This window comes from Ips typographus, linkage group LG1, assembly GCF_016097725.1.
Source record: "Ips typographus isolate SLU linkage group LG1, UJ_Ityp_2.0, whole genome shotgun sequence".
NCBI classification, from domain to species: Eukaryota; Metazoa; Arthropoda; class Insecta; order Coleoptera; family Curculionidae; genus Ips; species Ips typographus.
The window spans coordinates 2,597,004-2,621,331 of NC_138422.1; the positions used below are offsets into that span (position 1 = coordinate 2,597,004).

General features: G+C 33.6%; 3 protein-coding genes across 5 annotated transcripts in view; all 3 read right to left on the bottom strand.

Moving 5' to 3' along the window:
• Nucleotides 1–5,476, bottom strand: part of LOC145736904 (uncharacterized) — a 32,045-nt gene extending 26,569 nt beyond the window's left edge. The window contains exon 1 of the mRNA XM_081991408.1: nt 5,294–5,476. The gene's annotated coding sequence lies outside the window, so the exon portion shown is untranslated. The remainder of the gene's footprint in view (nt 1–5,293) is intronic.
• Nucleotides 274–4,420, bottom strand: LOC145737517 (carboxypeptidase B-like). Of its 2 annotated transcripts, XM_081992229.1 has the most exons (4): nt 4,097–4,420; nt 3,629–4,045; nt 774–798; nt 274–722 (listed from the first exon to the last, which is right to left on the bottom strand). In XM_081992229.1, exons 1-4 carry the CDS (start codon nt 4,374–4,376, stop codon nt 308–310), a joined length of 1,137 nt encoding a protein of 378 aa, XP_081848355.1. In that variant the 5' UTR covers nt 4,377–4,420; the 3' UTR covers nt 274–307. The 2 variants fall into 2 exon arrangements, with proteins under 2 accessions (XP_081848355.1, XP_081848350.1); XM_081992224.1 differs by having other exon boundaries at nt 274–798; nt 4,097–4,419.
• Nucleotides 5,477–11,229: 5,753 nt separating the features above from the next.
• Grip163 (gamma-tubulin complex component 6) lies at nt 11,230–24,171 on the bottom strand. Of its 2 annotated transcripts, XM_081991465.1 has the most exons (14): nt 23,784–24,171; nt 23,509–23,729; nt 23,005–23,458; nt 21,833–22,041; nt 21,488–21,780; nt 21,205–21,427; nt 20,914–21,148; nt 20,663–20,855; nt 17,658–18,609; nt 15,070–15,397; nt 14,754–15,007; nt 14,454–14,698; nt 11,549–11,865; nt 11,230–11,412 (listed from the first exon to the last, which is right to left on the bottom strand). In XM_081991465.1, exons 1-13 carry the CDS (start codon nt 23,929–23,931, stop codon nt 11,565–11,567), a joined length of 4,056 nt encoding a protein of 1,351 aa, XP_081847591.1. In that variant the 5' UTR covers nt 23,932–24,171; the 3' UTR covers nt 11,230–11,412; nt 11,549–11,564. The 2 variants fall into 2 exon arrangements, with proteins under 2 accessions (XP_081847591.1, XP_081847581.1); XM_081991455.1 differs by lacking the exon at nt 11,230–11,412 and having other exon boundaries at nt 11,413–11,865; nt 23,784–24,168.
• Between the last annotated feature and the right edge of the window lie 157 nt (nt 24,172–24,328).

The following is a 24,328-nucleotide window of genomic DNA, read 5'->3' on the forward strand; positions in this document are numbered from 1 at the left end:
TCATACATAATTCAGACAGACACATATTTTGACAGACTTTGTAACTCGGTTCGTTTGACAGTTGTCATGGTGGTTAAACCCTTGAAATGTACTTTAAACCACCTTCCATATAGTGTCTGTAGTAAATAAGTTGTTGTGGTTCACTCTTGACATTTAGTAAAAATAACAAAATTTCTGTTTTAATTAGTGCCTTGAAAATAACAGCTCAACAATTCATTGTTAAGTTAAGTTATTTGACACTTATCCACGTGACACCATTGACATTAGATCGCCACTCTGTAATTAACTCTATTTGAACCTTGTTTTGTCACGTAACAGTTTCAGTGTTGTATTTTTTACTTAAAGGATTACAGGCTTTGAAAACCGCCGCCGTCATTCGTTTCACACACTCCATAATCTGACATCCGTACGTCATCAGCTTCTGCAATTCCGCTTTTTCGTCGTACTTGGCCGTTTTTTTAAACACCTGTATGTGGTACGTGTATTTCACGTTGCCCCTTTCCAGTTTTAGGAAATCGATCAAATGTCCGTACGTCAAACCTTGCAAATCGTAGATGCTACCAAATTGGAAATTTCGCCCTTGGATGGCGCACTTGCCTCTCCTGGCCACCTCTTTTAACTCGGGGGTTTCGTCGCTGGTGGCGCCGGTAAATCCGTAGGGGTAGCACACCGCCTCCCCACCCTCTCGAAGGGAAATAAACAGTTTGATGGCAAATAGGCAACTGTGAATTGTTTTAATTAGGGCTAAAGTCTCCGGTGCCGTTTTCACATACTTTTCTTTCCACGTTTTGATTTTGTCTGTAATAAAGGGTTTGCGTTGTTATACAGGGTGGTTAAAAAAAATGTGATCACATTTATTCAACGTTGCCAAGCAATTTAGTAATCAAGTTTTTGCAATGTTGCCAAATACTATTTTTTTATTTTTGTAAGTGATCAATAATTCAATTTGTGCATTCAAATTTGTATAATGTTGCCAAACTGACCATTTTTCTAATTTATCATCAAATTTTTGCAATGTTGTCAAATTGAAGTGTTTTCTCATTTATTACCAAAATTTTGCAATAATGCCATATTGACATTGTCCTTAAAACTACCTATAACTCAATCAATCAATAATCAAATTCTGGAAAGATTGCAAAACTGATGATTTTCCTAATTTGGTATGTACGAAGCCTTTGCGATGCTGCTAAATTATAGTTTCTTTATAATTGCTTGTAAATGAGAAATAATCAAATTTCTACAATGTTGCAAAACTGACAACATGTTTTCATAATTTTTGCACCATTTTGAACATCCGCCAGTATAAGCTTTAGCCGAGGGGTAAACCGCTGGGGCATTATGGTGTACAAATTTTAGGAATTAATGGGCATTACTGGAGGAACATTAGTATTTTGAAAACATCTAAATTCAAATTTAAACATAAATAAAGTTTGGGAATTTCAATGAATTCCGTTGGAATACAATGAAAAATTATGAATTTTGTAATTTTACTTTTAAAAATTTTCACGTTCTCTAGCGTCAAAACCGTACCCCTAACCCATCAACTTTTATACGTCAATAGAAAGCTTATTTCATTGGCTATACATTGACATACAAAAGTTTATACAAAGTTTGGCAAATAAGCTAGTTATTGACGATTAAACGAAAGAATGCACAAAAAAATTGGTCAATTTTGACACTCTCTGGCGGCCGTAACTGTCTAAGCTATCCATTCAAATTGGGAGACGGTTAGAAAGCCCATTTAATTGGCTATCCATTGACGTATAAAACGCTACTAAAAATGGTGCAAATAAACGAGTTATTGAAGATTGAACAAAAGGATGCACGGAAAAAGTCATAAAAAAATAGTCAACTTTGGAGTTCTCTAGCGGCAAAACCGTCTAACCTCTCAATCCATGTGGGAAACTTTTTAGAAAGGTCATTCCATTGGCTCTCTATTGAGGTATAAAACTATAGCAAAAATAGTGCAATTAAGTTGACGCCCTCTAGTGGCCAAACGGTACCACTAACCAATCGACTTTTCTACGTAAATGGAAAGCTGATTTCATTGGCTGTCCATCGACATATAAAAGTAAATACAAAGTGTTACAAATACGCGTGTTATTTACGGTTTACAGACAGGGTGTCCCAGAAACACTTTTTGACTGGTTAGGGCTAATTTGACCCTGGAAAATTAAGAAAACACGGTTACATGAGCTACTAGGTCTACTACGATGTAATGCATAGAAATTTCTTGAAATGATTTTTCAAATGACAATTTTCGTAAGGGTCAAATTTGCCTGAAAAGCCACCACTATTCCAATGGGTTTTGCGTTATGTTGGCCACTTAGTGCAAGCGAAAATCGACTTTAATGATTTTTTTCTACAGTTTTGCTGCGGCTCTAAATTTGACACTCACTGTGCTAGGTTTGTGCCAAATATCAGAGCAGTACCTGACCGATTTAAAAAAAAATCCCTCAAAGAAGTTATAGTGGTCACAGTCAAGAAAAACGTTTAGTTAGCTTTGGAGCCCTCTGGCGACCAAACGAAGCACCCTATTAACACAAAAGGCTATATTTTTGGAAAGCTCATTATATTTTCTATCCATCGACATAAAAAAGTCTATACAAAGTGTTGCAAATAAACGAGTTGTTTGATAATAAAGACAGTTTTGACTGAATTTGACAGCTACTACTTTAACCTTCAATAACTCGATTATTTTGACAGTTACAGGGTGGTTCAATGGATCAATTTAAAGAATACATTTTTCAAATAAGTGACCTAATACAAACTTACCTTAATTTTTAACGGAGAATCAGAGAACGTGCTTTTTAGGACTGTTGTCTTGAGCTCTTTTTTTGACCATCCTGTATAATATATTTTATCGTTTCTCTTCACCCACTCTTAGAACAAACCTTGTTTAACACGACAAAACACAAAAACCAAGAAAAACACGTTTCCTGATATGCACAAATTAAAATTATTGTTTTGGAGACTGAAAATATTGAATTTCACATAAAACGGTAAATATCTCAGAAACGGATACAGAAAAGTGTATGACATTAATACACGAAATATGTCTAGAATTTGAGGTAGAATCCAAAAATGCAATAATATACAAGGTGTCCCATTTAAACTAAGCAACAGTTGGTATCTACTTCGGGTTAAATCGTTGCACACATATTTTCTTATTAAAAAAGGTTTTTTAGACTCTCCAGTTGTGGTAATTTAGAAAATTAGTGGGTAGGTTAGGTTAGTTATTGGGCATTATTGGGATATTAGGAATTAGTGTACAAAATTGTACTCAGGGGTTTACCACTCGGCTTTAGCTAAATTTGAAACTCAATAAAAGATTCAAAATAGGACTATCAAGTTAGACGATAGTTTGACAGTTGGTGCCAAAAAGATAATGTAGTCGTGTGACCAATTGTCAAATGACGTCACACCTGCTCCGGCAATCTGATACAACTTTCGATAACATTGTTGCTGCAAAAATTCTGCACCGACTGACCATTGATTTCTTCACCTGTATATGCATTAACTACTAATACTTAACAAATTATTTAAGTTTCTTGTCAAATTGACGGTTTTTTAAAAAAATACTCTAATAAACCACGCAGCTTTAACATTGGCAACATTGCTAACTCACCCAAAAAATTGTCTGTCGGTATATTCCTTAAATCATCAGCACCAAGAATAACAGGAAAATTCAACGTAAGGTCCATGATAACGGTTCCATTTTTACTCTTCGAACCAGAACAGGGTTGACAGGGTTTCTGTTTGACAGCACCTTTGCTTGGACTTTTTTTAAGGTTGCAAGGGTCCTTCGACTCCTCTTTACTCCTCACAAATTGATCGTAAGCGTCCGGATTACCACACGGTGCTATAATATAGTCCATTAACTTCGCGTGACAAGGGTGTTTCGATAAGTAATCGATCATGTACAGGGCGTTGGACACAGCAAAACAGTCTTGACCATTCAAACCTGCTTCAATGAAAGTGGCAAATTTAGGATCAGTGGCTGATCTATGATCAGCAGTGATGGATACAACGTAAATGGCCCTTCCTAGAATTGTTTGTTGTAAATTACTAGAAAAAGTGAAGGATGTGGGAAAACCTTGGCTTGATTGCCCTATGGTAACCAAATCCACAGTGTTAGGGTTGTTGTTCTTGGTTTTGGTTAGGAAGGCTTCAATTTGGGCGTAAGTGAGGAAATGGTCGTGAAACTCTTCATATCTCCGGCACATTAACCGAGATTTTTCTACAGAAATTCCATCCGAGTTGCTTTTTGGGGGTGGGTTGTTTTTGTTCTCTGGCAGTGATTTTTTGGAACGTTTTCTAGATGGTGAGGTGTGAGGTGATTTTCTTCGTTTGTGACTAGACATTTTAAATTTCATACATAACAAAAATTTAGATTGTAACCTTTTTATTTCTGACAATTAAGATAGTTAATTGTTTGTCTGTTTAATGCTAAGTTCACATGTAAATTGCAGCACTGTTCTTGGTTTGTGATTGGTCAAGGAAAACTACCACTGTACTGGGAATTTTTGTAAATGCTACCACATGTAGACTTTTTTGTCTTGTCTTCACATATTAAGATGCACTTGTATTGATACAAGCCTTTGATTCTTCTTCTTCTTAGTCGTTTCCTCGATTTCGAGCATTGGTGAATCCATGTACTGTTTTCTGTGATGGCTTTCAATTCCTGTCATCTTCATAGATTACTTTAGAGTTAGTTAACAATGGAATTTAAATCGAAATACTCTTATGAAGAAATCAACAAATAACATAAAATTAACGGAACGTTAACTAAGTTAAAAGTGACTTGATGACGCAGATTCACTTCTTGAAATTACAGTCATCATTAATTTAATCTTCAGATCGTTTTCACTAAACTAAACAATAATTATTAAATCTTTAATTCCTCCAATTTATTAATGAGCATATATTGACAGAATAACTGCAAAAACCAACTGGGAGAAATTTTCAAGGCTTGCGCCCCCTTAAAAAAAATCCACACTGAAACTGTAAATTTTAGCAAAAAAACCTTAGAACCGGTTGAAATTGTAATACAGTTAATTAAAACTTTACCACCTACAGTTAATACACTGATTTTTTTTAAAGTATGTCTGGTTTTTAATATAAAACTACAGTTGTATTATATGGTAAATTAAACTGCAAGGTTGCAGCATTTATCTGACCGCAGAAAACCCTTTTGTCCACCCATCAGTTATTTGATTCCCCCCAAGTAACTCTATACCCAGCAACCACCATGAAGGTGACTTCTTCATCACTAAAAAAAGCGTATACTCACCGAGGGCTAGTTTACACTAAATTCACTCTGACGATGACCGGAAAAACCGAAACTTTGATAGAACTCACTGTTAATAACGTTAATAATAAAATTAAAAAGAAATGTTGAGTATAGTTAGATGATGTTCGGATTCTGACGGGTTTATCTCGTTTAATCGCAAGCCGGTGGTCGACTGAACCAGTACCGCGGTACCGCCTGATTTGTGTGTCCGTCTCTAGTGGGTGACCATCGGCGGTCCCATATGGGCCGATTATTAACACCTTCATGGTCGGACACTCGCGCGTATGTCACGCGGTTATTTTTAGCGGTACCTTGGGGGTGGTACCAACAGAACCTAGAGAAATCAACCCTTAGGGCAACACAGAAAATGTTCACTGAATTTAAGTTAATTTCTGATTGAAATAGTTTAATATGTCTTTACTTGTGTTTTAGAATTTGTTTTATGAAAATTGTTTATTTTTAATTTGTAGGACAATCCAGCAAAATTAAACGTATATACAGGGTGGTCCAGTTTTAAATGTCAATAATTCACCATTCCATAGCCATTTCAAAAAATAAGTTGACATTCATTATGTCATTTTCCTGAAAAATGCTTTCTAAGTAAATTACATTCCTTCAAATTTCTGTTTAAAAAATCATTTTTTTGTCATAACTGTCAAACCGTTGGAGCAATTTTGATCAAATTTGGAACAAGCACTTATGAAATTAGTACTCATTATGAATGACGTTTGCCAAAATTCTTCAGTACCGTAGATACAGGAAGATGGTTTTAATGTTTTTGCCTTATCTTCTACGTCTCTCATTTTTCAAAAATTACAGTTTTTTTAAATTTCACTGTTCACAATGAAACTTTGTTTACGAGATAATTCAGTTATTACGTTCTAAGACCGAAAACGGAAAATTCACTTAAGTAGCTTAAAAAATTTCATTGTAGCCAGTTTTCATAGTTTCCAGACAAACTGAAAGACTTTAGTTTCGAAAATTGACTTAGAAAAAATAAAAATTGATTTCAGAAGCTTAAAAATTGTGTTTGTAACCAGTTTTCATGCAAATCGAGACACTTTAATATTGAAAATTGATTTGTAGACATAAAAAAACTACTTTTTCTAGAATTTTTGACTACAAATTCATACATTTAAACCTTAAAAATTGACTTAAACAACAAAAACTTAAAGTAAATTTTCATAATTTTGAGACAAATTTCGATATTTTAGTCTTGAAAATAGTCTTAGATAGAGGACCATTGATATTAGATTCACGAAAATTATCTTGAAAACTAACTTTTCTTGCTTTTTACTTTGCTTTTCATTTTTTCAGAATTCTGGACTATTATTAGTGCTTCAAATTGCTTTCGGCTTGGAAAATCGAGTTTCAAGACTATCTTCACCAAGTTATTGACACAGCAAACTTAAAAAACAATTTCCACATTCTTCATAGACTTAAAATGGCATTCCAAGCTTTGTCACTATTAAATCTACTTCTAGACACCTCAGTGCTAAAAATTCGGGTATTTCTTAATAAACTAGACTGTTTTTAGTGTTTTAAGGCTGTTTTCAGTGCCTCAAATCGAGTTTCAAGACTATCTTTATCAGTTTTTGACTTATCAGGCCTAAAAGCCAGTGTGTCCACTGACCATAGTCTTGAAACTGTTATTTCAAGCTTCTTCACTATTAAATTGACTTCTACAATCATAGGTGCAATAAATTGTAGCATCTCTAAGAAATTCAGACTGTTTTTAGTGCTTTTTAAGACTGAAAAATCGAGTTTAAGACTATTTCTAAAAGTTAAGTTTCTTCAGTAATAAAAGTAAAAAATTTTAGTACCAAATGCTACGATATTAGTCTAGAGAACTAATTTTTAGAAATGAAATAGTCCGAAAATTTAATTTACTTCTAGACTTGTTCCGGTCCAGAAAATTGAGTTGTACACCAATTAAAGTCCTGAAAATAGACTTTTGGACTCTTTTTAGTCCTAGTAAAGTCAGTTCTAGCTTAAGTCAACTTTTAGATTATCTTTAGAAGTAAAAAATGGGTTTCATGCACAATACAATCTTTGTCTTGATTTCCGGACTGTTTTTAGTTCTTGAAATCCAGTTTCAGACACTCGACCAGGATGGCAGTCTGAGAAAACGAATTATAAGACTATTCCTAGTAGTAAATAACAAGTTTTTAAACTATTCAGTACAAATTTGGACTCTCACAAGTCTTGAATGTTTAAGTTTTACACTATAAAACGATTTTTGAAATTTGGAGGACTGTATGTTCCTTAGGAAAAGTTTTTTAGAAAAATGACAATGCAAGTCAACTTATTTTTTGATGGGCTATCGAATGATGAATTATTGACACTTAAAACTGGACCACCCTGTATAGATCTTGACATCTCAGTACTTCATTCCATTCAGTATTTTGGAAATACACGAAAATATTTTTATTTTTTTCCTCTACAGGCGAAAGAAATCATCAGTTTTACAACTTAAAAATTGTTTGGGACGTCGAATTAAAGCTGTTTTTGAGTTTTAAAATTATTAAAGCAGTCACGTGACCCTAAGTAATGCAGTTTAGTTTCGATTATATTAAATCGACATAAAATGCATTCTTCAGGGGCAATCAGTGGCATCCAATCGGGATTGATATGTATGTGACGTTTTTTTTTTTTTTTTTCGTTGGCCTGATTTTCAGCATGCATCTCGGACTCGGTGCCAGGGCCGTCAAGAAAGACCACCGTCTCCGTAGCGCGTGCACCAGGTCGGCTAGACTGCCAATAAGGACTTATATGGTTATGGGTCAATGTCGAAAAGCATTTAATGCGTAATCGGCGAGAATAACAAAACGGTTACTTGATTTTTTAAATTGGTAATTCTTTTGAGGGCCAATTGAATAATGCAGAGTGAATCAGTCGGGTTTCCGATTTGTTGTGTTATTTTTACGCCCGGACATTCTATAGTGACGTCACCTGGAGCGCCCACTTTGCCCCTGCATCCATTTGCCGTAAATGGGAGACGGCGCCCACCAGACAGGTGGCCTGTTTTAGATTACGCTGTTATTTATTTGACTCAATTCCCTATTCAATCTTGCATTTATTGAAATCCCGAGAAAGTAATAAAGTTTTCAATTCAAGTCCTACCAAATTAGTAATTCGTTGAAAAAAAACGATTGTTTCGTAAGATTATACCCAACTCAGCACCGAAATGATAAATCCTTTTGAAGAAAGACTTAAAATGACGAAACTTGCCTTTTAGATACATATAGTGCCAATCAGAGCTGTGTTACTTTTTTTCTAATACTGTCCATTTAAGGAAGGATTTTACCGTTTTTTTTTAAGTCGAGATAAAAATTAGCTACACTACTAACACCTCCATTTATGAACTAAGACGAATGGTTCAATCAAGCAGTTGACAAAGAAAAAAATCAAAACGTTTTCTAAACACGGCAATAGAGTGTTTTGATCCCAGTTAAAATTAATTAGTCGTGACAAGGCTTACAATACGAATATATTAAAAAAAGTTTTAACAAGGAATGTTTTTTGAGTGAACACACTTTACACAAAAAAAATTCAAAATCCAGTTAAATTATATGTGGCATTAACGAATATAAAAACATTGTGCAACGTTGCCAATTTAATTTCAACCATTTGACGGAGAAAATGTGATGACTTTATAGCATACACAAATATTTTTTAGGAGATCGTTGCCACTATAAAACATTAAAAAACACGTGAGCGTTTGTTGCTTTGCCAAAATAAACGCCTCGCCCCATTCCGATTTAGTTTTTTTTTTTTTTCATTCTTATAACCGCATAACAGGTGTTAATAACGTGTACAAAGTTGTTATTTGAATCCACGTGGGATTTCATATTTTGTATTGATGTTGATTAACTGATATAAAACGTGCACAAAAGCGTCCTAGCTCTAGTTATTGACGCAATATCAAGGCAATGACTGCGTGTATAATTGGCAAACTTTACCGCATTTAATAATGATTTGTGGATTTTTACACCTACGTTAAAGTTTTTGTGCAAGAAAAAACACAATAAACGGTAAAGAAACGTTGGCGTTTCCTCTTTTACAAAAAAAACATTCCTACTAGTCTGGTTTTGATGATTAAAAACCGACATACATTTTCTTTATAAATTGAGTAGTGAAAATTGTGTTATAAAAGTTTACAATAAAGGCAACACTGCAGTGGGCAGTGGCGGCCTATTAGAGAAGACAAGAAGACAATACAAACTTGATTTTTTAAGAAAATGTCAAAATGACGCTTGTGGAGGCCATTTGCAATTTCCGCCATTTTGGATCGAAATAGCATAGGGTTGATGGTACTCGTTTTCGACTAATTTGGGGTCAAAGAATCCATTTCTGCAGTCAGTGTGTTCGTATATGTTACTCGGTTCGAGAAACTTAACTTTTCGTAAAAATCTGGGTTTGGGGGAGAGTTACGCAAAAATGAACGTCATCACTGAATTTCTCATCCTCGATTTAGTAAAAAACGAGTACAAACTTGATTTTTTAAGAAAATGTCAAAATGACGCTTGTGGAGGCCATTTGCAATTTCCGCCATTTTGGATCGAAATAGCATAGGGTTGATGGTACTCGTTTTCGAGTAATTCGGGATCAGGGAATCCATTGCAACTGTCAGTTTCGTCCTTGTAGTATTTTTTATGCTTTTTCGAATGGCGTAGGAACGAATTTCCTGCGAATTTAAACAAAAGAGCTACGATTTTTCAAAAAGTAAAAAAATTCAATTTTTGTCAAAAGTGCAATTTTGGCAAATTTTTATTTTGCTTTATAAGGGTTCCAATGCACAGTAAAGGGCATATTTACACAAAAAAAGCACGTTAAAATTTTTCATTTTTCAAAAAAATTGAAAATCGTGAAAATTGGTTCAAAAACTAAAAAATTTGCAAAACTATGAAAATTGATCAAAACATGAAAATTGGTTCAAAAACTAAAAAATGAGCAAAATCATGAAAATTGATCAAAATCATGAAAATTGGTTCAAAAACTAAAAAATGAGCAAAATTATGAAAATTGATCAAAATCACGAAAATTGGTTTAAAAACTAAAAAATGAGCAAAATCATGAAAATTGATAAAAATCTTGAAAATTGGTTAAAAAAACTAAAAAATGATCAAAATCATGAAAATTTATCAAAATCATGAAAATTGGTTTAAAAACAAAAAAATGAGCAAAATCATGAAAATTGATCAAAACATGAAAATTGGTTTAAAAACTAAAAAATGAGCAAAATTATGAAAATTGATCAAAATCACGAAAATTGGTTCAAAAACTAAAAAATGAACACGCCACTGCTTCCTCTACAAACTTAGTTTCACCTTTTTACTTGATAAAAGTTTTCCATACCTATCTAGAAAACTTCTATTTTAAGAACCAAGACTGTAAAAGGATTCATTGGTAAAAGGCAAGTTTCTATCTTCTCAAAAGTCCAAATCTAACCACCACTTTAATTTAGCTAATAAAGTTCCATAATTTTACCATTTCCTATTTTTTTCTGAGTACGGCTCTCTGTATTGGGCAGAAATCTCAATAACAGGTCCGAGCAGATCCTCCTTCACGCATGCTATGCGTGTTAAAAATCAAATGTTGATACTAAATTGATTGGTTTTTGCTTTAAGCTCCTTACTTCCTTTTTGTACTTGATTTTTTGAACTTGCTTTCTCAAAATCTTGTTTCATTTTTAAATTTTAAAACATTTTTCATCACACTTTTGGAAAGAGAAACAAGAGTCTCAGGGAGTCTTTCTTCTTTTCTAAATGTCAAAGTCAATAAAACCGTGTCGGTCGTTGTATGTTTGTCTCTGTTGCTCTCACAAATTAATCAGAAACAATGTTGCCAAATATCAAGAATATTACATACACAGTTTACAGGTACAGTTTTTGTTTATAGCACAAATATGCACTAATGATTTGTTTGGGTTTTATAGATGTGTTCGTATATTTATCATTTTTAACACAAAACAAAATATTTAATAAAATTACTCTGTTTGTTGTACTTACCGGAATGCTGTCAAATTCAGATTAGATTTTCTTATATCTTGATAACTCACTTTAGGGTCCTGATCTTCATATACTATTATTAACAAATTAAAAATCTTGATGATACAACTGCAAAAAAACCTTTAATTAATAAATAATTAATAGAAGCTAATATCACAATGTGGGCTTAACAGAGAGTTAAATTAAAGTGAGATTCAATAGGTAGTATGAGTTAAAGCAAAACTTTACAAACATAATAACTCACTGATTGATATGCCAATTTAAGCCGAAACGACTAGTTTGCCTGAATAATAACTGTTAACATCCAACACGTCCAGGAACTGGATCAAACCCGGCTGGTAACCGCTTTTTGCCACTTTTTTCACCACTTTAAAAAAGTACACGACAAACTCCTCGAAATTCTTGAAGATTTTTTCCAGTTTGCCAAAATTTGGGTGGACATACGAGCCGTCCACGCATGCCCATCTGCGGGATCTCATGTAGTCGTAGAACTTCAAAATGACTATGAAAATCTTGTGGATTATGTTTCGTAACGCCACTGATTTTTGGTTTAACATACACCTAAAATGAAGACTTTGTTTCAAAATAAATTATTAAAGTTTACAAAAGAATGGTTTTGGAAAGAGGAACAAAAGTCAGAGGGAGTCTTAATTTTCTAGCAAAAATTTATCTGATAGCGAAAAACTTGTTCTTTCAAAAGGTTTAAACTTTGCCATTACACCACAACACATTCCCAAACTTGATATTATTTCTGCAATTGAAGAGACAACTCAAAATTTGCCAGAAGAACATCAACAAGAATTTAAAATAAGATCAAAACTTATCTTAGAAAAACCACACACAATCAAACAAAACCTATCCAAACCTGAACAACAAGCATTATACTCTCTCAAAAAAGACAACAACATAAAAATACTTCCAGCAGACAAAGGTAACGCTACAGTCATAATTGACTCTATTACATACCACAACAAAGCCATGACTCTTTTAAATGAAAACAATTACACAACACTAAATAAAAACCCAACAGAAAAAATTGAAAGGAAAATTTACACTACTTTAAAAAAACATCGAAATCAATTTTCTGATCTTGAGAGGCGTAATCTTACGCCACATAATAGCAAAACACCACATTTTTATGGTGTTCCTAAAATTCATAAAAATAACATGGCATTAAGGCCAATTGTGAGTGGTAGATCATTAGCTCGCTTCTTGCTAAACATTTTAAATCCTTTAGTAGGTAACACAGATTCTTACATAAAAAACTCTCCTCACTTTCTTGAAAAACTCAAACATATCGACATTAATCCAAATCATATTCTGGTAAGTTTTGATGTTGTAAGTTTATTCACGAACGTCCCAGTTGACAAAACTCTTTCAATTGTTAGATCTAAATTGCAAAATGATTCAAGTCTTGGGGAACGTACGAGCTTAAGCGTAAACACTATTTTAGAACTTTTAACAATTTGTGTTAAAACAACATTCTTCCAATATGGAGATGATTATTACCAACAAAATTCTGGAATGGCAATGGGTTCTCCATTGTCTCCAATATTAAGTAATATTTTTATGGAACATTTCGAAGAAAATAACATTAATAATTTTAATTATAAACCAACAATCTGGTGGAGATATATTGATGATGTTTTCTCAATATATCCATTCGGTAATGATCATCTCAAACAATTTCTAACTGACATAAACTCAATAGAACCCACAATCAAATTTACAACAGAAACTGAACAAAATAACGAACTTCCATTCTTAGACATTCTAATCAAAAAAGACATAAACAAATTTGAAACAAAAGTATACAGAAAACCAACCCACACAAATAGATATTTAAACTACAAATCCAATCATCCAATAATGGTAAAAAAGGTATTGTAAAAAGTTTATTTGATAGAGCCAAAATTATTTGCAATAATGAACAATTTAATAAAGAAAAATTATTCATTAAAAATGTTCTAAAAGAAAATGACTATCCTGAAACATTTATTAATAAATGTTTTAGGGATTTAGAACAATCTGGAAATCAAAATCAAATTTTACCTTTTACTAACCTTTTTATTCCTTACATTCCAGGTATTTCTGACAAAATCAAACGAATAGCTAAAAAATATAACATCAGAACAATATTTAGAACTCAAAACACATTAAGATCACACTTAACTAAAACAAAACCTCACAATGAAAATGAATCTACAAGAAACGTGATATATAAAATTCCTTGCGAATGCAATCAATTTTATATTGGTGAAACCTCCAGGCCTTTAAAAAAACGTATTAAAGAACACCAAAATTATTTAAGAACTGGAGACTTTCACAAATCTAATATATGCCAACACGCGTTTGATAATGATCATAGAGTCAAATGGAATGAATGTAGTATCATAGACAATGAAACTTTTTCAAAAAGACGTAAAATAAAAGAAAGTGCATATATTAGATTAAACCATGACTCCTGTGTTGCTACATCTTCTATTAATATTGACCAAACTTGGTTAAATATTCTAGAGAAGGAGATAACACTTGGTCATATCAAACGAAACTGAAATTTCTTGTAATTTTGTTTTCATTATAAAACCCACCTTTCACTACAACAATAGATAACCTTTCCTATTGGAATGACAAAAGTCAAAATTTATGTCAATTTTTATTGACGAAACCCTTCTCAGAGTTCCAAATTGAACATTATCAGGTTTAATATTTATTAAGTTGTTGTTTTCCGTGTTCTGCCGTTGTGTTCTTTCTTTTTTAGATTCTCTGAAGACGGTGGTAGATTTTCCACCGAAACGTCAGCGTTTTTAGGTAACAAGACCGAGCCTAAGTCAGTGGTCTTGTGTTGGGTTGGGACGACTAGGTTAATGTTATTTTCAACTTAGTTGAAAATAGTGCGAAATTCCATTTTCCCAACAAACCTTTTTTGTGTGAGACAGAAGACCCAATAAACAAAGAAAAAATTCTCAACAAACATATAGAACATATCTCCAAGAATGGTTTTGACTGTGACATTTTGAGTAAACAGTAGAATAGTCAACTTAAGAACGCTGAAGACAAGAATAATGCTAGTTTAGTACCCTAAGGAATAAGGATCACAAAAAACAGCTAGTGCAAATGGGCATTAGTAAACTGCTCTACTAACTTACCTAAAAATTATATCTTTGATGTAATCAATATGGGCGTGGTACAATTGATCCAAGCTGCTAACTTGAACCAGACTTTTTTCCAACAAAGCCCAACTGGGCTGCAACACGTCCCCCACAATGTAATTTTGTAAAGTTTGCACAAAATGCGACATTACGTGCCGATATTGGTGCAATCGCCTATACTGCGGTGATGCCATCAGGTAAATCTCCTTTTCGCCAGTCTCTTTGGCTAGAATTTTCAGTTCCTGTAAATCGTTCAGGTTACAATAATGAGACCGGAACTTGTAAAGCGAAACGCACCCAAAACATCCGTTTCAACACCCACGAAACCCGATTCAGCTTGATAACAAATTTAAAAACTTGATCGTATTTGGACACCGCTTCGGACGGTAGTAACACGTTGACAGGCCACTCTACTTTGTAGGCTAAAGAAAGACAATCCAGAACGTCCGGATCCCCCAAGTCAAAACACTTGGGCAAACTGTTAATTTTGAAGGAGAGGTGTTTGGAGTTTTCCGCTTGAAATTTACTTGAGTTGTCCAGCGCATCAAACACTAGAAATCACAAAAAACTGTAAAAGTCACTCCAACAAACCTCTAAAAAAAAAAACACTAACCTAAATGGTGTAAAGTTCTAATATTGATCAATTCTAAAGGAAAATTGGCGCTGTATAACTTGTCGAACAAATTATCGGTAATGTTTCGACCAAATTCGCCGTCCTGCAGGAAAAAGTAGTCTCGAAGGCTGTTTAGGTGCTTCAAGAAGCCCAAGTCCTCGACAAAGTACTTCAGAACTTCGTTGTTAGCCAACTTTAAGTGGGTTAATACTGGTATGGATACGCTTTCATGCAGGAAGGTTTTCAGAGTGTTTTTAGAGATTCGTTTGGCGTCCTCTATTGACACTCGTTTAGAGAACTTTGGTATTGGACTGGATTCTTGAGGATTCTACAAAAATAGTTTAATGTTTCTACAATTATTATCAATCTTTTTTATTGCAAAAAAAATATTGGTTTTCATCTCAAACTTCAAATACAAGGTGATTCACACTGATGGTATGTGTAGCCTAGGTTGGGTCTCTCTGATACTGAATGAATGAATCTGATACTCTCCTATACCTATCTTGCACCATTTCTTAGATATTTCCTAAAAATAGTGAATTTGTCAGCAAAACGGTAGTCTAAACATTAATTAAATTGTCGAACTTTGAAAGGTTGTGTGACCTTTTGTTCTCAGTTAGACAATACCACATAGTTGAAAAGTTCAAAGACTGAAAATGAAATAACCTACAGGGTGGTCAATATTTTCCTTTAAGTGTCAGATGATGTCAACCACCATTTATTATGGTTTGTAATAAAAGAACATGAAACTTTAAGGAAAAACTGTTAATAAGTCAGAAACGGTTGAAGTTAGGTATGGGAAATGTATACATGGATTTGTTCTTCTATTACAAACCATAAAACACCGATGGATCTTTTTAAAAAAACAGACTTTTTGCAGTTTTTTCTCTGTCCGACTAAAAGGTAAATATTGACCACTCTGTAGGTTTTTTTCATTTTCTCTCTCTGGGCTTTTCAACCATGTAGTATTGTCTAACTGTGGACAAAAGATCACATCAGCAAACCTTTCAGGACTTAAGAATTTAATTAAAGTTTAGACCACCTGACACTGAAAACTGACAAATTCACCATTTTTATAAAGTATCTAAGAAACGGTGCAAGATAGGTATAGGGAAGTATTAACATTAATTACTAGCCTTCTTGCGAGGAATTCAAAAATGAGATTAAAAACAAGGTGTTCTATTTGAAAATCAAAAGTTGGTGTTCCTTCCAGTCTAAAACATTTTAGAAAGAGAGTTTGAACCCAACCTAGGCTACACTCCAAATTTCAGTGATTATTTCCTTCCTATCAATATTGACCTATCGCTATCAAGAATTAGTATAACAAATGTAAATTTTAAGTGGAAAAATCACTTAACAACTGTCAACTTAGCTGTCAGCAGTTTTTCCGGAAAAAAAAATCGAAAAAATTGCACACTCCTCACAGCAACATAAAGAATAGTGTTACCCTTTCTAGCTTGAAAGTTATTGTTCTTATTAATTATTGTTCTTATTGTTTTAATTAAAATAAAATGTTTATTTAACTCAGGAAATAATCTTACCAAATATCCCTTGTGCATCTAATTTTTCCTATGGAAAAATTGGAATGCTCGTTTCTAAGTAATTTGTTTTAACAAATAGCATGAGCAAGAGTGGTTTTAAAAATCATCCGAGTCGAGACGAGAAACTAGTTTTTCCGAATTTTTCCGGAAAAATTAAATGCACTAGGGATATTACCCCCGAAAAATATTGATATACTTCTAATATACCATCACCGTGAATTATCTTGTATACAACGTATCAAAGGACGATGGGAATATCAAGTAAAATTTAAATACTTAACGCCTATTTTTCTTAGTAAAAAACTCTCAAACATAATCAGTTCTGATTCAACTGTCAAAGAGTGACGTATTGGATGCTACTACCTGACAAAAAATATCAATAACTTTAACATTGCTTCTACTATAGAAACAATAAAGTTAGATCAAATTAAGATTTAAAAAAAAATCTGCTAATTTAAGTTCTCTAAAAAAAACAGAGTGATTCTAAAAGAGTCTGAGTTGTTCTGGAAATCTTCACTAATTTTCTTTTTCGTTTTCTCAGATCCCTAAACTAAATAAATTTTAATAGTTATTTAAAAACAACAAGTGACTAAAACCATTTTTTAAATCACGTGTTTGTAGATGTGACATTGATGTTTGTTTGTTTACATCTGTAACTAAGCGAATGTCATTTAGAATGATTTAAAATTTTTTTAAACATCTAGGGAATAAAAGTTGTTTAAAGCGTTGAATAATTGACGAATAATAGGACGAAATTTAAGAAAAAATGTAAACTTATAGGGTATGTAGGAAATGCAAAATAGAACATGCTCTACAGACAAATGTTGTTGGAGCTGTAGTTCTCAAGAAAAACGGTGTTAAAGTTGTTTTTACATCTAAAAAATGACGGAAAATATCAATACTTTAACACTTTGTATCCGGAAAACTAATGCTCTAACGACGCTTGTCTCTAGCACATTTTCTGCATATATTATATGGCCTATAAGTTTATAAAACATATTCTGAAACACTCTGAATAATCAAATATAAAGCAATATTGCCACTTACCTGATAAGATGCCACACTCGACTTTGACGTACCAGTAAAACTGTATATATCCTGGATATTATCATCATCGTTGACAGTTTTGGTCTCAATACTGGTCATCATACTGCTTGGGGTGACGCTCATTGGTGTAGAAATCAGAGGTAGGTCACTCATAGGTGTTGAATCTACCGACATTGGTACCACCTTGTCCGGTTCCGGTTTCAAGTTTAATTGTAAAGATTTCGATTTTCTTATTGACGATTCGCTGGTATCAACACTCAATGGTTTTATGTTGCTATTGACGTAGTTTTCGTTATCCAAACTGGTCTCGTAACTGCCGAAACCCGAATGACCCATCACCTTGTTTTTGTTGATCTGAGCCACCGTCAACACTCTCTCTTTTTGGATCTCAGTGTGGATGGCGTTGATGCCGAATTCGGTGGATAAAACTTTCAATTTGTTCCGTTGCGCAGCGGTTAATTCACTTGTAATGTTTTCTCTTGGTTTCACGTGGTTTTGAAAGAAGTCCGCGGTAGTGGTTATTCCCAATTCCTGGTTCAGCACTTTCTGCTTCACTCTTCTGGCAAACTCAAAGTTGGCTACGGCTTGCTGGATTGTGTCCAACGTCTGCTGAGTGGCTGTCGGAGGAGACAATGTCGCATTAGTGTCAAAATTCCCATTCAGTCTGTCTAAAGATACGGAGCTAGGCACCGATTGCGTTTCCACATTTTTCAACTCCTCTTCTTGTTCATCTTCTGACGGTAAGTTGGAGTGATCATCCGGAGCAGAGTAGAAACTCTCTGAAGAGCTATTTACTGTGTCTTGACACAGATTCTCTTTAGATGGTTCATCGATAATCGGCACCACCGTGTCGATTTGTAACTGTGCCGCTGATTTTATACTGTTGGAGATTTTTTCTTTGCGAACTTCCGCCAGGTGGCTCAACTCTGAGTAGTAGTCAATCATTTTTTTACTAAAAATTTGATTGAAATTGTTCATGGTTGTTTTTTTTATATTATTTTTAAAATCTCGTCATTTCAAAACGAATCAAAGGATTTTAATGCGGTCTGAACTGGTCATTACAAAACTAAAGAAGTACTGTTCTCGCGGACTGAGTTTACCCGTGCGTCATCTCCCTGTGATTTGGAAGTAGACATTCAATATTGACTTCATCCTTGTCTATTGTTCACTTTCAGAAAGGGTAAATATCTAAGTGAATGTCTACCAAAATATACATTTACTGATTAGCGCTTCTATTTCAGTCATTGTCAGTTTGAAAACCATCGAAATTTATTTGATTTGTTTACTATTCATTCTTTTCCGTTTCTTTGTGTTGTTAATCATTTATAAAGTTTTCTATTTACCACATCCACCACAGTTCTTTTAAGAGCTATTGTTTCTACGCTTTTAACATTCTGTAAGTACTTTCATAATATTATTATTAATATTTTTATTTTTTTTATGTCGGCTGTCACGATCTAACCAAAATTGGCACAATTACTAACCTGTTTTGAAAAAAAAGTGGGAGTGTCTATTATGGTTTTTATTTAGCTATTTGGTTTTTCGTAAATTTGGAATTACTTACTATTACAGTATTTTTTTAGAAAATGCCTGGAAAAATTCTCCACAGACAAGCCCAGCAGTTAATTCTTAACCTTTGTGAATATTTTGAATTGGAAAAAACTAATGGAGGACCTTTAGAAGCTTTATCATCTGTTCAGGAAGAAAATAAGAGATTTTAAGACCTTACATATTCTTACTGATGTATTTTTTTTGATACTAGAAGGTTGCAGCTGCTTTGAAAATTTCCCGCAAAACTGTTTATTCGATTCGGGAAAAGCAAGCAAGTAATCTTATGATTTCCTCACCTAGAAAACGTAAATCGAGACGTTATCCACGGGCCGAGACCACTGATTTATCTGAAAGCATTAAAATGGATGTTCGAAATACATTATATGATATGTACAACGATAGTATGTTAATAATAGTAAAATATATCTACTTTTGTAAGAAACATCTATTAACATTTCCTTGTTTCCAGAGACTGAGATTTTTGGGTTGCATTATAGATTTTTCATGAAAATTTCTTCAAACATATTAATAATAGTCATAGAAAAAATAAAATAAGCGTCTAAAATGTTTTCCAGCGGGTTTAAAATAAAATTAGTGGATTGCAACCTGAAAATGAGATATGAGATACTACAGCATCACTCAGAATGTCTTATTAAATTTTTAATTTGTTGTATTTATTTTAGAGAAACTTGTAACCATCCAGAACCTAAATCAAGAGCTTAAAGTTAAAGAAATACTACATATTGGTGATACATCTCTGCGAATTTTGGTAAATAAATTAGGTTTCAAATTTAGACTGAATTCTATGATCCAAACAGACACTTCTCATAAATAAAAAATGTTATTTTGGTCAAGATATTTTTGATTTGCTTTGGTATAAGGTTGTTTTAGTGCAAATTTGCAGCCAAAGATCTCTACTTTCTGAGTGACAAAACACGCAAAATTTTAAACGTGACGAAGCTTTAGGCACGCCCTTTTCTATAATATGAACACAACAGGTTTGTTGACGAAAACTTGATTTGATTCATATGATTATAAATGACGTAGCCTTCGTGACGCACGGGTAAACTCACTCCGCGAGAACAGTACTTATGATATCCTCGACTCAATAAGTAAATATCTCAATGTCTGCTGGTAGAAAATTCGATTCAAAACCTAAAATTCAAATAATAAACAAATACATAATTTAAATTAAAATCTGCTTAAAAAAAAATTTCCCATCCTGTATAGTACAGTGGTAGTGCATTAAAGTCAAAGTTTTTTCCAATGACAGTCCAAACCGCATTAAAATTTGTTAATTCGTTTCAAAAAGGCAATTTTTAAAAATGACCCAAAAAAATCACTGTGCAAGTAGTTAATTTGAAAATGCTTGAAAACATTTTTGTTATTTCAATTCACAGTGCAACAAAAATGTTACCAACTCAAAAAAAGGCAACTGAACTGAACAAACTTACGCTTCTTCCTCGATCAATTTCTCTCGCATTTGTTCAATCCTCAAATCATCCTGAAGCATTTTAATCTCCTGCTCGATATTTCGATACACTTTCAGCTGGTTTTCTTGTGTGGCCTCTTCATACTGCTCCTTCAAAACTAACAGGTCAGTCAGTTTCTTCTGCTGCTGCTCTTCCACAGCCTTCTGACGTTCAACTATAACAGATTGACAGTTATTTGAACACGGCCTGGACAGTTTACAGCAAAGACGTACGTTCGATTCTCCTTAAAGTGGCGGCACGTTTCCTGGCAATCAGTTGCAAGTACTGGACATTTTCCGCGCGAGATTTTTCGAGGTCGCGCTGAAAAACAAATTTAGACCCGCACTTTTCCGACGCTTTCAGGTAGTACATGGAAGAGCTGTGCTCCAGGTTGATTAACGCTTCGTTGGTGAGGCAACAAGTTAACGTTAGTGGGTCTTTACCCATCAAGTACAAACACAGTTTATTCTAGAACGTAAATAACTAGAATAAATTGATCACAAGTTGGGTTAGGAGTTAAGTACATTAGGGCTGCATATTTTTAGGAAATTTATTATTTTTCCACAAAGCAAAATGTCATCTTTTAAGTCAACTAGAAAATCTGGAATAATGTCTGCTTTAATACCAAAACTTCGACTCCAATAAGTTCGCCCTCTCGAATTCAAATACTTCAAATTGGGAATTATAAAAAACTCCCCGTGGGGATCGTTTAGTACTCCTTGAACCAGCCATTGTTGCAAGAACCGACTAGAGAGTACAAGCAATTTCAATTAACAAAAATCTAAACCCATTTTGAGACAAACTCACCTAAAGTAGATTTGGCAACAAGGGTACAAAAAAGCGTACAACACCGTGCACAAATTCCGGTCACTCAGCCCCAACACTTTCAAGTAAAGATAGTTTAGTAACTCTACTCCATGGGGGATACACTCCGTTTTAGATGCGTACGGCCCCACTTTACATATAGAAGCCAAAGTGGCGACTTGTATCTGAATTTGCAGCGTCATTTGATGAAATGTAAGGAAATTCGTCTCATCAGGGATTGTAAAAACAGCAGTCCGATAAAACTGCAGATAACGTGCTAAACTTTCACAGAAACCCTAAAAAAATTTGATTAAACCCTGTGTTTTTACTTGAAAGGGTGGAAAGTACCGCAAAAACGTAACCGGGATATTTGAATGTCCTGGTGTAAATGTCCGGGGTTGCCATCTTATTTAAAGCTCGGTAACAGGTTCCGGCAAATAGAAAACTATGACAAAATCGCTCCAATGTGTCTGGGGTTATGCCCTCAACCATAATGTTAGGAGAAATGAAAAATACTTCAATCACGCTCAAGTTAAAAGTTTCAGATGGCATACCCACTAAAATATAATTATTATTATTCACTGTAGGCCCATCAAATACAATTCATATAATAAGTTCAGCCAATGACAGTATTTTTATAGTATTATAGATATTAAAATTCTGGTTGTTCATTAAAAACAAGAATTAGCAATCTGTTAGTCACCATAATTAACTAACTTTTATTAAATTTAATTAATTAGTTTGCTTACTTTAAATATATTTTTTAGTTATCCAGTTTTGTTGTACACATGAGTGAGAAAACATAAAATTAAAGCTGAACCAAGGTAATTTTCTCCACAAAAAAATTACGAAAAATGGTAAATTATTAACAATTTTTTTTTACAAATGTTCTCAAAGTTTTGAATATTTTTAAATTTTTCTGTATCACTTGCTTTTTACCACAATTAAAACATGATATTCTTCATTCAGGTTAAATATGGGTTTGCAACAATTTAGGCAATAAAATTTTGGGGGAGTGATTTTGGCCTTAAACTCACGCCAAACTTTCCCAAACCAAAAAAATTGTCAATTTTTCGGACTCTTAAACACCTTTTTTACGTGGAAAGCTCGAATTACATTAAAATCAACGTTGCCAAAGCCAAAAATTATGATTTTTATCCAAAAATTAAAGTAGTTTGTTTGTGATTGGTCAAAAATGCAGGATTTGGCTTTGGCTGGAAATTACAGTATTGTGATTTACACAAATACTGCACATGAAAACATGTGACCATTTAGCAAAAAAAATGAGCAACAAACATTAAAAATCAATGGGTCAGAGGGTTTTTCTGAAATATTGAATTTTAAAAGAATTTATTCCAAGTTCCAAACAATGTTGAAATAATTAGCAATTTAATAAAAATTGAAAAAGACAACAAAAAAAGCAATTTTGCTGCACCAAAAAACTATAAATTAAAATCATTTTTACATATTAAAGTGTGCAGGAAAAAAGCACTTTTCATTAGAAAAACAACTACACTTACCCAGCAAAAACTTTAAATCCTTAACAAAATCCTTCCTGGGCTTGATTTTACTATTTACAACTGTGTAACTGGGGCACAAACTATTAGTTTTGTACAGAGAGGGTAAATTTTCCACCCATAAAGAAGACAACTCTCCTAATTCTGACAAGAATGGTTTTTCCTTATCAGGTGGTCCACACTCGTAACTCTCCCAAGTAAGCCTTGCTGATTGTTTTAAGTGCATTACCACTTCCCAAATATTTTCTTTATTGGGTGAAGAGTAACCTTCATCTTTCCATAACTCCTCCACATCCAAAGCTAGCTGGGAGGGTTTTGGTAAAAAGGGTATCTCCAAAGGATTATCCATCATTTTAAACATTTCACTTGACTCAGAATACTCTTCTATAGCAGGCAGTTTGAACATGTTGTTGTACTTAGACATTTCATCTTCAATGTCTGGTAAAGTGGATAAGTCCTGCAAGTTCTGTGTAATGATAAAGTAATATGTGGGACAAGGTTACTTACCAAGATGTTGTTAGTTTTCTTAGGTAAATCACGTAAACACAGTAGAAAGGTTAGAACATTGTTAAAGCCTTGTATATCATCAGAGTATGAGTTTTTTAACATTTTAGTTGCAGATTCCAGTTCTTTTGCTTTTTCCTCTAAGCTATAATCTATCCTTAGAGTAAAACACCAAGCTAGTAGGTTGAGCATAGGGTTTGTGGTTCCTTGTAGATCAGGGAATTCTAAAATATATCTGGTTAGCACTGTATTATTATTAGTAGAAAAAAATAACGTACTTCTAGGGTTTTTAATGTGAACCTTGGAGAGCAACAGCTCATAACTGTGGGCACGGAATTTTTTGAGTTTTTGAGGACCAAGCTGAAAGGACTCACACAATTCGGTTAATAAGGTGTAAACCGAGTCACTTGAATGTTCTTGATCCATTATAATTATGATGCGAAACACTTGTTTAGTGGAATTTTAAGTAATATTTAAACACCGCAAAACTATATTCCCCTTAAAATTTCTTATCAAACAAAAACAATAAACAAAAAACATTTTCCTATTTTAAAATGTGTCAGTTAGGAGTGTTTTGACTTTTGATTTTGAAATATGTCAATAGAATAGGAGTTTTCAGTTTACGAGACTAATTTCGCACTTTGTCTAGTCGCACAGCCTTTAGCACTGCCGAGAGAGAGAGCGCTATATTATCACGATGTGAACCACTGAACGACAGTGGCTGCGATGTTGCCACGTCTTTTGATTTACTGCCTCTGTTGCCAATTAACGTTTTGAGTTTAATATACCACGTGTACCTTTTTTAGATAAAAGACGTTGGAGA

Excerpts from the sequence above, each read along its gene's own strand:
- LOC145737517 (XM_081992224.1), bottom strand. The coding sequence starts at position 4,376 with ATGAAATTTAAAATGTCTAGTCACAAACGAAGAAAATCACCTCACACC. Across the intron at positions 4,046-4,096 it reads CATAGGGCAATCAAGCCAAG|GAAGGGCCATTTACGTTGTA; the intron begins GTTTTCCCACAT and ends AAACAATTCTAG. Across the intron at positions 799-3,628 it reads ACCGACAGACAATTTTTTGG|ACAAAATCAAAACGTGGAAA; the intron begins GTGAGTTAGCAA and ends CCTTTATTACAG.
- Grip163 (XM_081991465.1), bottom strand. The coding sequence starts at position 23,931 with ATGGATCAAGAACATTCAAGTGACTCGGTTTACACCTTATTAACCGAA. Across the intron at positions 23,730-23,783 it reads TCACATTAAAAACCCTAGAA|AATTCCCTGATCTACAAGGA; the intron begins GTACGTTATTTT and ends GATATATTTTAG. Across the intron at positions 11,866-14,453 it reads ATCAAAGATATAATTTTTAG|GTGTATGTTAAACCAAAAAT; the intron begins GTAAGTTAGTAG and ends TCTTCATTTTAG.